Raw genomic sequence first — 14,826 nt, forward strand, 5'->3', positions numbered from 1 at the left:
GAGGAGAGAGGGGGAAGAGGAGGAGGAGGGAGGAGAGTCAAGGACTGGTACTCTACACATTACTGAAGAGAGGGAGAGAGGAAGAGAGAGGGGGAGGAAGAGGAGGAGCAGGAGGAAGAGGGAGAGACAAGGACTGGAGGATGAAGAACATGGACTGGAACCGCTCAAAGAGGAGGAGGAGGGGGGGAAGAGGAAGAGTGACATGATGCACAGCTCCGTGACCGAGGGCTGCAGCGTCTGCTGGTTTTCCTCCTGATTTAACACACAGCCTGGTTCCTACCAGGTGACCAACCAGGTGTGCGGACCCACCTGACCCCCGAGCCAACCAATGGCATTCATCTATCCATGTAGTACCAACCAGGTGAGACAGGAAGACCAGCCAGACTGCAGCCCTCAAGGTCTGAAGTTAAAGTGCCCCCCCCGGCTCAAACCCTTGGTCCCTCCTCCTCCTCTCTTCTTTCTCTCTCCTGATTGGACCAAGTGGACAGGAAGTATCCCTGACTGTAAAATAAAGAGACATTCCCAATGAACTCTGGGGATATTAGACTATCAAACAGCTAGAGTACGTATGTATGTATGTAGGCTCATCGTGTCAATCCTAGCCGCCGGTGGCTACTCGCTAACACATAGAAAACGAGCTGGAGGAGGGGCAGAAAGGAGGAAGTTAGCGACGGTTTAAAGGACTACATATCCCATTTCTTGTGATTCCAACGGTTGACCTATCATATGAGGCTATCGCCAATCCTGTCACATCCTGAGACATATTCACATTTGTAGTCCTAGATTGGAATACACACTACTGAATATTGTAGCCATAGAGACCAGATAGGCCTATTATATTCATAACAAGCTCCACGGTATGCCTACGCCCATCAGAATGTGCGTTGGGCGTACCGTGTATCTATCACTGGGCAGAAGAACTCAATAGGACTTAATACTTTGAAACGGTGACAGTCGTGGCTGTTGTGTTGGTGTGTCCAGCGGTACCTGGAGTGTTTGAGTAGCAGACACGTCGGGTTTCTGTTCCTGAAGAGGTGTGCATGAGTGTCAGTGTGTCGGTGACACTAAGCTTACTTTACTTTGTTGGGTTTTTTTGTCACTGGAGAGCTGGTAACACACATAGGGATCAGACACACACACACACACACGGCCGCGTACACACACACACACACACACACACACACACACACACGGCCGTGTACAAACACACACACACACAGGGACCATGTACCAAACCTGCTGTGAACAGATTACAGCACAGCCACACACACACACACACATACACACATAAGGATCATGTACCAAACCTGCTGAAAACAGATCACAGCCACACACACACACACACGTGATCTGAACTGCTCAAAGTATCAGCGTACTGTAGACATGTAATGCTGTGGCTGATGGCTCATTGTGAGAGAAAAGTATTCCTCTACATCCTGTGATGTCATCCCCACATCCTGTGATGTCATCGTCCCATGGCTAACATCATGCTGTGGGTACAGCAGGGGGGGCTGGTGGAGGTAGAAATAGGAGGACGGGCTCATTGTAATGAATGGAATGCAATGAGGAACGGTATCAAACACGTGTGTTTGTACACCAGCCTCCCCTGGGATACAGTATAGAAGTGTTTGTTCTGAGTATTTTGAGAATAAGGACCATGCATATAAAACTGTCTCCGTCTTGAATGAAAGTGTGTACCTCCAATCTTAACGAGGAGCATTTTAACTTTGAGGGGAAAAAAAGGTATAATATAGACTTAGATTCAGAGGTTTTGCTTTGTGTGAGTTGCATACAGAGGGGGTTGATACTAAAACAGCTGCTTAGTCAGGGGATTAAGTTGTTTGTTTGGGACCCTGTAGAAGATAGCGATTTTATTTGAGGAATTAGCCTTCTTCATTTTAATCTTTCGTCAAATCTGCCCCACATTGCTCGTGGGGTTATGCTTCAGAACATGGAACGTTGCTGATTATAGCGTATGCAGAATAGCGACTTTCTTTTTACTTCAAATCATTCTGTTGACATAAAATATCGTCTGTTGGCTTTGGAAAAAAAAAATATGCATCAGGTTCTTTCCATACTTGAAAACTGAAATCAAACATTCTGTAACAAGGTTGAGATGCTTTTATTTTATTATTATTATTTTCTAAAAATGGAAACACTGAGTGTGTTTGGGGTGATTTTAAGATTGAGGTGACCGTTGTTGTTTTTTTCCAGTAGTGTTTGCTTGAGGGCTGTTTGTGGAGGTCTAAAGGAAGACATGCTTGTGTCCTCCTTCTCCGAAGCTTAGCTCCATCTCTGTGGTTGAATTTGCACTGTTGTGAGCAGTTTTTGTTTGTAGAAAATGTTACCAGAGAGCAGGAGAGGTTTGTTTTCAGTTTTTGCACACTAAGAGAAACTTGGAATGGGCTTGCTGGCAAAGTGAAAAATAAATTGTCGCACTATGAACACAAAGAGACAATGAACATGTCTTTATAGAATTCCTCAGTTTAAAGAGAATCCCTTCAAATCTATTTTGGTAATGGTGTCAATGAAGGGGACCCAGTCTCTTAAGTGTGTTCAATTTGTCTTACCAAAGGTAAACAAGTCTTACCAAGTCATGCTATGGGAGCCATAGTGGGATCAATCCAGTGGTTATCAATTGTTAAAATGCACATGTTATAAGTACTATCACTATATTGATTCATTATTAATGATAACTTAATGATCATTAGCTCTCACAGGACTTGAGCTAGGAGAATGTATAAATTAAATAACATCTGAGGATGATGTAGATGATGATGATGATGATGGTCTTTGAGAATTGTTTTACTTGTACGTATTTTGTTGCATCTCAGTAAGGCTGACCTATACTGAAACAAATATGAGAAATCAGAAAACGATGGTGAATATGATGTACGCTTAGCAAGAGAACAGCCATGCAGCGTTCCAAGCAATTCCACATAAGTATACTTTCTGCATTCATGCTTTCCATATGGGTAGGCTATGTGTTGTCATGGGGACGAGCAATAGGACAGTGTTTTGGGGAGGGAGAGAGTGCAGATTGTCAGAGCTTTTTTTCTGTGTTGTTGCACTTTATGGACATACATGTGATGTACAAATCTGTCCCTAATAAAAGTCACTACACCTGCAGAAGACTTGTGTCCTCTCTCTCTCTCTCTCTCACACACTGTCTCTCATTCTCTCTCTCTCTCTCTCTCACACACACTCTCTCTCATTCTCTCTCTCTGTCTCTCTCACTCTCTCTCTGTCTCTCTCTCTCTCTCCTTTCCCCTCCCCTCCCCTCCCCTTCCCATGTACAGTATGGAGGCCCAGGGCTGAAGTGGCATGTTTTTAGGCGATGATACTCTATTAAAACATATTTTATTCATACAGCATAGTTTCTCTCTCTCTCTCTCTCTCTCTCTCTCTCTCTCTCTCAAGTTAACCTTTGATAAACATATTTGATTATTGAACACAAGTTAGTGCTAACCATGACACATTCATGTTTAATCTAAAATAAGAGTCATGGGTCGTGATGACTCATGACTAAAGTATGTCCTGCAATTATTGAAATGTACCCACCACCTCTAACTGCTAATTCAAGACATATGCATTTAGTGTAAGTCGATCCCTTCTGCACAAAGGCAAATAAAAAGCTGTATTTGCATTCGCATTGCCTAAAAATGAAGTGCGTTTAGCTTTTCTGATTTGATAGTGGCTGACCACAAGGGTTGAGTAAGTATCGTTTCCTTGCTATGGTCACTGTGTGTGTGTGTGTGTGTGTGTGTGTGTGTGTGTGTGTGTGTGTGTGTGTGTGTGTGTGTGTGTGTGTGTGTGTGTGTGTGTGTGTGTGTGTGTGTGTGTGTGTGTGTGTGTGTGTGTGTGTGTGTGTGTTGTCATATTTACGCTGCGTCATCAGACTTTGGATAGAAATTTGCCTCGGGCTCTTTCATCAGATGTGCTGCTCAACTCGTGAGAGGAACGACGGGGAAATGTGTAGGTCATTACAACGTTAGCGCGAAGTTAAGAACGCAACAACGTTCTAAAGCGTCTTTTTAGACGTTCGACTTCTCGATGATGTTGATGATAACGGCGCCATTCTTTAGCAATTCGACATAAACAAGAACAAGGTAAGAAACGGTCTGCGCAACGAGTAGTTTTGACGGGGGTGTGTAATGACGGCGAAACGATCATGGTTCATAGAGATTTGAGCACAATTATAATTCCCTTCCTTGAGTGGGAAATACGTCTCAGATTTAATTGACCGGATAATTCTATTTTTAGACTTTGTCAAAACTACTGTCATTACCAGCTGCCTCCCATCTATTTGATAAACAGCTTCTACTTTTGTATAGCCGTAGTGTGTGTTTCCTATGTGCTTTCTCTGTGTAATCAGGTCCGTAGACAATAAGTAGGTCAAAGGAAAAACGGCTATTTAGTTTTTCTTCCCTTTGAAGGGATGATCAGGGATGGAAAAACAACAAGATTTGGCTGCTGTTATATTAGGAATAGTTCTGTTATATTAGAAGTATTGCAGTATAAATGAGACTGGATGCATTAAAGAAGTGTTGAATACGTGAATCAATAACAAATCTGATGAACCTAACTCAAATCGGAAGCAGGGCCTAACTCTGGCCATATTATAAACCTTTAAAAGGCTGAAGAAGAGGCTGAGAGTAAAATCCTCCGAAACATACTTGATTTATTGTGAAACTGGAGATCAGATGAGAGCAAGTTAAAACACAGAGCATTGGCATCTAACCCTATGTGACTCACCTACTCCTGGACACTCGTTTAAAAGTGTGTGCACCAATAATCATCTCCTATTGCTATCACCTTGAGGAATTGAAACAATACAACGGTACTGAAATACAGAATAAAAGACAAGCTTCCTCTTAGCAGGTAATATTAGTGTCTGTCTGTATGGTCAAGGCCACTCCTTCACAGTCAATTGAAACAAAGTTGAGAGGATAAGTTCAGTAACATATTCAAATGGACAGTCACTTAGAATAGAGATTACTATGTTCTACCCTATCCTACCCCATTCTACCCTAGCAGGTATGGGAGGTGTGAGCAGCAGTGGTGTGGGAGTGGGTCAGAGGGGTCAGAGAGAGGATGAGAAGGCCATCGTCGCTAAGGAGGGCAGGAGGAAGAGCTCCAACAGGAGACACTCTGCAGACACCCTGGACTGTCCCACCTGCCAGGGAACTGGACGCATCCCTCGAGGTCCGCTTGCCTACTTGGAACTGTTCTCTTGGGTGCTGGGCTGTATTGGGTTGGTCTGGGCTGTATTGGGCTGGGCTGTATTGGGCAGGGCTGTACTGGTCTGGGCTGTATTGGGCTGGGCTGTACTGGTCTGATCTGGGCTGTATTGGGCTGGGCTGGGCTGTACTGGTCTGGTCTGGGCTGGGCTATACTGGTCTGATCTGGGCTGGGCTGTATTGGGCTGGGCTGGGCTGGTCTGATCAGGGCTAGGCTGGGCTGGGCTGGGCTGGGCTGTATTGGGCTGTACTGTTCTGGCCTGGCCTGGCCTATTCTTTGTCCATTCTATTCTATTTTGTTCTGTCTGACTTAATTGGTTGTTATACATTGACGTCATGTTGAGCTGAACTGAACTGCGTGGTGATGTTCGTTTCCCAGGTCAGGAGAGCAAGCTGGTGGCAGTGATTCCCTGCACGGACCAGAGACTGAAACCACGCCACACGTAAGAGCATGGTGACAAACAGTGGGGGGTATGAAGCACCAGGGGAGGCTGGTGGAGGTAGAAATCGGAGGACAGGCTCATTGTAATGAATGGAAAGAGGAATGGTATCGAACCGATTTCTACCTCCACCAGCCTCCACTGTAAAGCACCTTATACTGAATGTGAAAACAATGGTGGGTGGTTGGAGTGTGCATCTTCTGTGTGCCTTTGTGTTGGCATAGGGTGAATAAAGGCGCAAAAATGTCAACATTCTAGAGTGCCAAGGGTGACTTTATTGACGAATCATAAATGATGATGACGCTTCCTTCATTTGGTAGCCAATCAAAGTACTGTTGCTAGGTAAATACCACATCAAACACTTGGCACTCTAGGTGGAGAGTGTTCCGGAATTCTTTGGCAGTTAGTGAGTTAAGAGGATCTATGCACAACCTGCGTATGTGTGTCTAACCACAGGAAGTTAGGTTAGACACACAGGTTAAGTCCAGAAAAAACACATTATATAAAGTTATAAATTCATTTGCATACAATGTGTTTTTTCTGGACTTCTTTGTTGATATTCTGTCTCTATTTGTTAAAATAAAAGTACCATAAAAATTATAGACCGCTCATTTCTTTGTAATCAGGCAAAGTAACAAAATCAGCAGGGGATCAAATAATTATTTCCCCCACTGTATCCCCCACCCTCCGCAGGAAGTTGTACGTGATGGTGTCTGTGTTGCTGTGTCTGCTGGTCAGCGCCCTGGTGCTCTTCTTCCTGTTCCCTCGAAGCATCATCCTGTCCCCCGTGGCCGTCAAGTCCGTCTACGTCTACTTCACCCCCAACACCGTCCAGATGAACATCACGGTCAGTTCTCTCTGCGCGCGCACACACACACACACACACAGATTCAAGATTCTTTATTTGTCACGTGCCACAGAGTAGTGCAACAATAAGTTTTAAAATAAAATAAAATAGAAGTACTAATAAATATAAACAGTATAAACAGCGGTGAAGCAATGTACGCAATAGAATGGCAATATACAATGACAATGACAGGTTGACAGTACAGATAATTACAGTGGAGGATGAGTCTGCAAACAGACACAGACACATTAATACTGTTGTCAATTACATCAGTTTACTGTCCAAATAAACCTTGAGTCCTCCATGGGTAGATGTTACTACTGTACTGTACTGTAGTTAATTAAATGGGTGTCCCAGTGCACCTAATGAAAAAATGACGCCATTCCTCATTCCATTCCATGCATTACAATGAGCCCGACCTCAGATTTCTAACCCTTGCCTGATGTGTGTATATACTGTATATGATTGCTGTGCCTCTGGCCTCAATGGAGCTGTGTGTACTAGCTGTCTCTCTCTCCCTCTACAGAACATTCTGAACATCACCAATGAGAACTTTGCCACGGTGAAGGCCTACAACCTGACAGCCCAGGTTCTGTTCATCGATACGGTTGTCGGCAAGAGAGAGATTACCAACGTCACCACCGTCGTACCGCGCTCAGAGAAACTGGTTAGTACCGAACCCAGCTTCCATCCTTTCGTCACCTATCAGTACCAGCCAGTGGCTGTAGAGTAATGCTCACGGTGCATTCAAATGCTCCTTGGAAAGTCAGCGTCCCACTAACATTTAGTGTATGATTTTTGAGTGGGAATCTCTTGAGATCTCAAAGGTCCACAAGTTGCAGAGTAGGACATTTCCAAGTTTCCTATTTCTGAGAAGCATGTGAATGCAGCATAAGTCTCTAAGTGCTATCGTTTCCCAGACACAGATTGAGCCTGCTTCTAGACTAGAGAGCGTTATTTATGGGATTCTCCATTCAACAAGGTCTTTAGTTCAGGACTAAGCTTAATCCAGGGGAGGCTGGAGGAGGTAGAAATAAGAGGACAGGCTCATTGTCATGCATGGAATGGAATGAAGAATGGTATCAAACACTGTCTGTAGAATCTATAAATAATGTGTTTGATACAGTACCATTCCTCATTCCATGCATAACTATGACCCCGTCCTCCGATTTCTACCTCTGCCAGCCTCCCCTCTTTGTTAATCCTGTGTTAAAGCTACGTCTTCTCTTACTGTGGCCCTCCCCTCTCCTCTCCACAGTACACCTTTGAGATTCCCATCACGCTGACGGATCTGGGTCTGAAGTGAGTACAAACTGACACACACACACACACACAGTCGGCCCGCATCAACCAATGGTTGTGTCGGCTGGGTATCAGATTGCTATATCATAGGATGTGGTTAGCTGCATGTTAGATGTGTATCCAGATTTGGCAGGCGGTTGTTATGTCATTGGCCTGGAACTGGCCCCGTGGTGGTGGTGGTGTTAGCTGGGCTGCCTCTGTGGATGTTTGGTCATGCTAAATACCATCGTAATAGGCTTAGATGCACAGTGAGAGGGTCTTTTGAAGTTGCTAGGCTACATTAGAAGGTTCAGCTTATACTACATGTCATGTGAAAGGTCACACGTACACACGCAGACACAGACAAACACACACACGTGTGTGTATGGTTGCTATATATGTAAGAACATTCACAGTGTACGCGTTAGCACAAAGGTCATTTGAAACAGACAAGCTACTGTCCTACAAGCTACTGTCCTTTCCTAGCCCTCTGATAGTTGTCATGGCAACTGTAGGTACTGTAGATGCCAAAATAAGGGGAACAAGAAGCAAAATGGATCTACCATTGCCATCACGTTTAGACTAGGAGGCCTTGCCTGTGTGCTGTATGCTTGTTCAGGTACATGTCAGTGACTTTTGACTAACATTAAAATACACACGCAGACCAAACTAGCAAAACCTGTTCACCTAATGCTAACGTGGTTACCATGGAGACATGGCTATTAGCTACTAGCCTTAGGCATAAGTCATGTAAACAACATTTTATTTGTTGTTGATGTTCGGTAATATTTACTCACTGAAACTCTAACTGTGACTTGTAAGCACATTTGCCTAAAGTAAGTGAATCAAGTACTGTATACATCAGAATCATTGAATCAAGTTAGACTTTCTATGAGAGAGAGAGAGAATATAAATATGAATTGATGTTGCCATGAGGAAATCATTCAGGTATTCTCTTCTGTCCTGTTTGCTTTCTTCCTTAGCAACTACTGCAAGTCTACTGGCATCAAGATCCACACACTGTTCCTGCACCTCCAGTGAGTACACCACCATATGACCAGTCAGACCAGGCCACGGCTATATATATATATATATTAGGCCCTGCGACATCAGCTGGATGAGTGTTTGTCTTTTTTAACGTTTGGTGAACCATTAACCAACACATAGCTGTCTGTCTATCTGTTGGGAGGTAAACAGGGCAGGTCAGTTAAGTAAACAAAGCACGCATCATTGTCTAAAGCGCATTAGCACAAAGGTCATTAGAAACATGACCTTTGTGCTAACAAGACAAGCTACTGTCCTTTCATATGCACTTTAGCTGACGCTTTTATCCAAAGCGACTTACATTGCAGTGAGTTCATACATTTCAGTATATATGGTCCCAACAGGAATCAAACCCACAACCTAAGCGTTGTTAGCACCATGCTCTACCAACTGAGCCACAGAGGACCACAAGGCTCACACCACTATACCAGGGGAGGCTGGTGGAGGTAGAAATCAGAGGACAGGGTTAACAATTCCTCATTCTATTCCATGCATTACAATGAGCCCGTCCTCCGATTTCTACTTCCACGTGCCTCCCCTGCTTTAGACAATGATGTCTGCTTTGTTTACTTAACTGACCTGCCCTGTTTACCTCCCAACAGACAGACAGCTATGCGTTGGTTAATAGTTCACCAAACGTTAAAAAAGACAAACACTCATCCAGTAAAGACCGCTGATGTCGCAGGGCCTAATTCTCTAAGCGTTCATGGTGCATCATGGTGAAAATTTTACCTGTTTTGCTTTTTCTCCAAAACAAACTACAAAAAATTACACAATTACAACAATTTGCAAAATAAAGCTTAAGAGAGGGAAGGTGAAATACAAATAAAACGCAAATGAAGACAGTTTCACGTTTAGTTGTGTTTTTCTGATGTTTTCTGTTATCTCATATTGATAAAACAGGTGCAAAATGCTCAGTGAATCATACCCTGAGACTTATTAACCTATTTTATGGTCTTATCAGGAAAGACGCTGAGGAAGAGATAGAAAAGTCTTTATCTCCCTGTTCTCTCCTGTTATCTCCCAGTTCATGTACTGGAATGACGTGTGTTTGATTGCGTTCCTCATTCCATTCCTTGCATGAGCCCGCCCTCCGATTTCTACCTCCACCAGCCTCCACTGCTGCATCCATAGGGTTTATGCTTGGTGGTTTCCAAACCTCCACCAGCCTCCACTGCTGCATCCATAGGGTTTATGCTTGGTGGTTTCCAAACCTCCACCAGCCTCCACTGCTGCATCCATAGGGTTTATGCTTGGTGGTTTCCAAATCGACCCCTTACCCCTACCCCACACTCCTGTAGATCTAAAAGGATTTGATTGGTGTAAAGAAGAAAAATACTCCAACTTGCCCTCTGATTGGTTGGGTAGAATTGTCACCCTACTGTCTACATCTGTCCAATCCTCCCAGGTCAACACAAGTGTCAAGGAGATATTGGCAACAGTCATATCAATAACGCATTTTAATTGAATTCAAATCCAAATTAATGTTTGGGTGTTGTGTAGATAACTGTACCCCCCCACTGACTGTGTGTTGTGTGGCCCCTCCCCCTAGGATGTCCATGACGGTGTACTACCTGGTCCATTTCGAGCAGCTGTCCCTGGACACGTTTGAGTACATCGACTGTGGAGCCAACACTACCACACCCCACCTTATTAACCCTCCACAGCCCTGAGAGACAGAGAAGGCTTCTAGGAGGGTAGGAAGAGGATGAAGAGGTTCCTTCAGGAATTGTCTGAGCTTGTCTGACTCGTACCAATGGCTGACATTTATGGGGGTTTCCCAGAATTTATTCGCATATTGATATTTCAATTGTTACGGAAGGGGGGGGGGGGTTGATATTTGTTATGGGGGTGCCAGATAACCCTGGAAGAGGAACCCTGAAAGAGAGAGAGGAGGGTGAGGAGGGGAAGACTCCGAGGGGACAACCATGTGACACACTCTGTCAGGTGAGGAAGACGAAGACTGAGGAGAGAATCTTGTGAGAAACTGTGAAGAACAAGTCATGTGTTCGGACGGTCACGGTTCTGTTGTGTTGTCGAGAGGCCATACGGTTAGTTATGTTTTCGTCTCCCAAGGAATGTCTAATTTTCCATGAGAATCATTAACTACTTACTGTAAGAAACACTTTTTGTGAAGCTTAAAAAGCTCAGCCGGTCCTCTCTGAAACTGTAATTCTGTTTAGCCTTTTTTCATACTAATCTGTGGCTTGCCCTGAAAGTAGGGACATTGTTGTTGACTGAGCTATTGTAAGGTGTGTGTGTGTGTGTGTGATGATGATGAGCAGAGTGGATAACTAATGTGCACTAATCTGTGAATGAGTAACACAGCCATTGATTTGGGATAGTTTTCCTCTTGAGCAGTTTCTCAGTATGCTTCCTTTATTATGCCATAATGCAGATTCTGTCACCTTTTGAATGTAATCTGTTGTGATATATTGATGTGTGCGGTTGATCTGACCAGGGTCTGCCTCTTAAAACAGTGTGTTCTCTTTTGATAGTCTGGTGTAGGGCTGGGGCACATCACGTCCAAACAGGGGAGGCAGAAATTGGAGGACAGGCTCATTGTCAAACACCGTTCCATGCATTACAATGAGCCCGTCCTCCGATTTCTACCTCCACCAGCCTCCACTGCGTCCAGTATCATAACGGGAAAATCTAAGTCTGTATGGACTTCATGTTATCTAATAGAATTATGTAGCATTTAATACAAAACTAGCATCCAGAACTAACTCCTCTGTCACATGACTATTACAATTGTTTGTCTTTGACTCTGAATCTGTGTACAGTTTGGGAAGTTTGAGTGAGTGTGTGAGAGAGAGAGAGAGAGAGAGAGAGGAGGGGGGGAGGGGATTAAATCCTATTGACTTTGGAATGTGTCTTACGTTTGGTAGCATAACAAAGCCTGTTTTAATACCACCCATGTGATGTTTGTTGTCAAAGCAACAGGGTCTGAGTGACTCTGTAGTTGTGTGCTTGCCCCTTTTGTTAACAACCAAATCAATTGGGGTGAAGATCGGGTCTGCAGATGAATTCACTCTACTGGCAGACATTCACTGTACTGTCTTGGTGTGCCATTGGTATGCAACTGTAAGTGATTATCAGACAGGGAAATGGAGCCAAGCTGATTTCGGTTCTCCATTGCTACAATGATGGCTATGAAACCACAGGTATTTTGGGAATGGAGAAGATGACTGTCTTAATGAGTGGATGTGGTGATTTGGTCTATTCTTGCTCCACACTTCCCTGTCAAAGAGCACAATGGTTTCTTTCCCAATATCAACCCTTTACCCAGACATACAATGGGGTGGATCCCAATCTCTACCCCTAATCCAGACACACAATGGTCTCATGTGCCACAGAAATACTCTTTCAATCTTTCCTTTTCCTGAGGGAGTGGTGACTGATCTGGACATGGTTGGATAGGCTGAGATCAGGTGTCTGTTTTATCATTTTTACCACCATTCATAACGGGAGGCTGGTGGAGGTAGAAATTGGAGGACCGGTAATGTATGGAATGGAATGAGGAGTTCCAGATTCCATTCCGTGTGTTACATTGAGCTGGTCCTCCGATTTCTACCTCCACCAGCCTCCCCTGATTCATAACCATAATGTGAAAATAAATCCTTGACTTTGCTGTGTAATCACTGATGTCTGTTTCTTTTTCTGTACGCGCTGCCAGTACTTATTTTTGACTGTACTGTTTCTAGATTGACTAATAAATAAATGGATTAATTCATCTCATATTTGTCAATTCAATGATTAGTTAATACAGTGATTATTTCAATGGAGAAACTTTGGAGCATGTTTAAGTATTGAGACACTGCCCTGTAGGCCTTACGCTATATTGTCAAATTTCATGAAGTCACTGGAAACAACCGCAATAATTCAGCTTTCCTTGTTTGGTCAAGGAGATGTTGTACCTAGAAATAGCCACTAGATGGCGACAATGTGTTTCAAATGACAGTAGTGAGTAGAACGTTTATCAAAGTCTGTGGTCTCACAAGATTGTAACCTGGGCTAGGTAACACAACGTCTGAGGAAAGAGACTCCCCAATGTTTGTTTTTATATATATATATATATATATATATATATATATATATATATATATATATATATTAAATAGTCTTACTAAGTCTGACTCAAGAGATGAGATCCTGGGATCCCGAGAATACTGTACTACAACCATAACCGTTATCTAATCACCACAATGGTTCAGTGGAGGCTGGTGGAGGTAGAAATCGGAGGACGGGCTCATTGTAATACGTGTCCACAATGGTTAGCAAGTGTCTAACTAAGGGAAATAAGATATAAAGGCACAGTGTTTGACTGAGTGATTCACTTGAATTACTTCATGGTTTCACATCTTCTTACAAGGACTTCCCAACAACATCCTGTCTTATAGAATTAGAGGAACTTTAACTTCGTTTGTAGTTAATACACACTCATGTTTATTTGCTAGGGACCAAATCTCCTCCTCACATCAGCTCAAACTCACTGAACTCTTCAGACAGGATGGTAATGTGCTCTTTCAAGCAAAAAAAGACACACACAAACCCAATCGTTTCCATTAATTCACAAAGACAGGCTCAGTTGATCCTCATGTTTCTCCAGGGACAGGTGCATCTGAAGGACCAAGCTGTAGAGGTGGGCTTGGGAAACGGGGTGCAGTGCAGGGTAGTCGCGGTAGTTTACTATGTCATTGCCCTGATGCTTGAGAGAGTTCTGTGGGTCCTGGGCCTGGTCCTGGTCCAGGCCCGTTTGGGTCTTCTTCACCACTGCTGAGTGTACTGTATAGACTGAGGAGATGAGACATGAACACATGAACATCGCTCATCCGACATGTCTATAATGCATCCTGCTAGCCATGTACTGTCTTACTGTTCAACCCTGACAAAGGCAATATACTGGTAGCCAAAACGTGTTGCTTTTAACAATTGTTTTTAACAATAAAGATGCTATTTTGTTATATTTTGTCCTCCTCGAGTAGAATATTGATATTTCCTGCATATCTGTGTGTAATGACAGTTAATGTAACACAATGCTGCAAACAAAATGTTTCAGCAGACAACGAGCATCCCAAACTCACAGAGTATCTGTTGTCGACCTTGGCACTGTACTGACCAGGCCCAGGGCTTCTGAGTTTGCTCTTACAGTAGGAACACTCATTCACCGCTGCTGGAAGACAAGAAAGAACAAGAGTGTGTGTGTGTGTTTGTGTGTCTGTGACCCAGGTCTCCCACAAACCTCAGGTTCCCAATCCCCCCCGACCCCTCCTCCATGATATCTGAGCCACGGTGAGTCAGAGCACAGAGTCATTGTGTGTGTGTGTGTGTGGGAGGTGGGGGGTCCTGCATGGATTATTCAACAGGACCTGGTCTAATGAGAGGACGGTGGTGCGTGACAACCTCTGCTACTGTGGAAACTGAGGCTGGGCCTGGCCATGCACGCATGCACGCGCACACACACACACACACACAATACAATCTCTTATAGAGCATTCGTCCTGGAAGATTTGTGTTAAGTGGTGTTGACTTAGTTAATGGGAAGCAGTCAACTCTCCCTGTGTGTGTGTGCGTTCATGTGTGTGTGTGTGTGTTTGTGTGTGAGATGTTCCTGAGTCAATAGCAACCTCTTAGCAAACAGTCATTCCATTGTTTCCCTGTGTGTTGAAGTCAATGGATGGAGCTCAACGCCTGCTGTATGGTGGGCTGGTTGGGGGAAAACACTACAGAGTCATGTTTGATCACAGGTCCACAGATAAACTTCCGTAAACAAACACCTCGGGGCGTAGGATTGTTCTCTGGAGAGGTTGGAGAGGCACCTCTTCTGTGCTTGGATCACAGGATGGAAAGGGTGGTGGTCTGAGATGGATAGGAGAGCATGCAGGATCCACATCAGTGGAGGGAGAAATTGGAGAACGGGCTCATTGTAATGCTTGGAATGGAATGAATGGAATGGAATGAGGAATGTCTG

At 44.0% G+C, this 14,826-nt stretch overlaps 1 protein-coding gene across 2 annotated transcripts; it reads left to right on the forward strand.

Moving 5' to 3' along the window:
• The first annotated feature begins 3,881 nt into the window (after positions 1–3,881).
• On the forward strand, positions 3,882–10,662 carry LOC310810019 (transmembrane protein 106B-like). 2 transcript variants are annotated; one of them, XM_083677598.1, is made up of 8 exons: positions 3,882–4,109; positions 5,035–5,205; positions 5,620–5,683; positions 6,374–6,527; positions 7,054–7,194; positions 7,786–7,829; positions 8,792–8,845; positions 10,405–10,662. In XM_083677598.1, the coding sequence occupies exons 2-8, from the start codon at positions 5,040–5,042 to the stop codon at positions 10,523–10,525; spliced, it is 744 nt and encodes a 247-aa protein (XP_083533724.1). In that variant the 5' UTR covers positions 3,882–4,109; positions 5,035–5,039; the 3' UTR covers positions 10,526–10,662. The 2 variants fall into 2 exon arrangements, with proteins under 2 accessions (XP_083533724.1, XP_083533725.1); XM_083677599.1 differs by having other exon boundaries at positions 5,038–5,205.
• Positions 10,663–14,826: the final 4,164 nt, after the last annotated feature.

The sequence above is a fragment of the Argentina silus genome, assembly GCF_951799395.1.
Source record: "Argentina silus genome assembly, chromosome: 9".
NCBI classification, from domain to species: domain Eukaryota; kingdom Metazoa; phylum Chordata; class Actinopteri; order Argentiniformes; family Argentinidae; genus Argentina; species Argentina silus.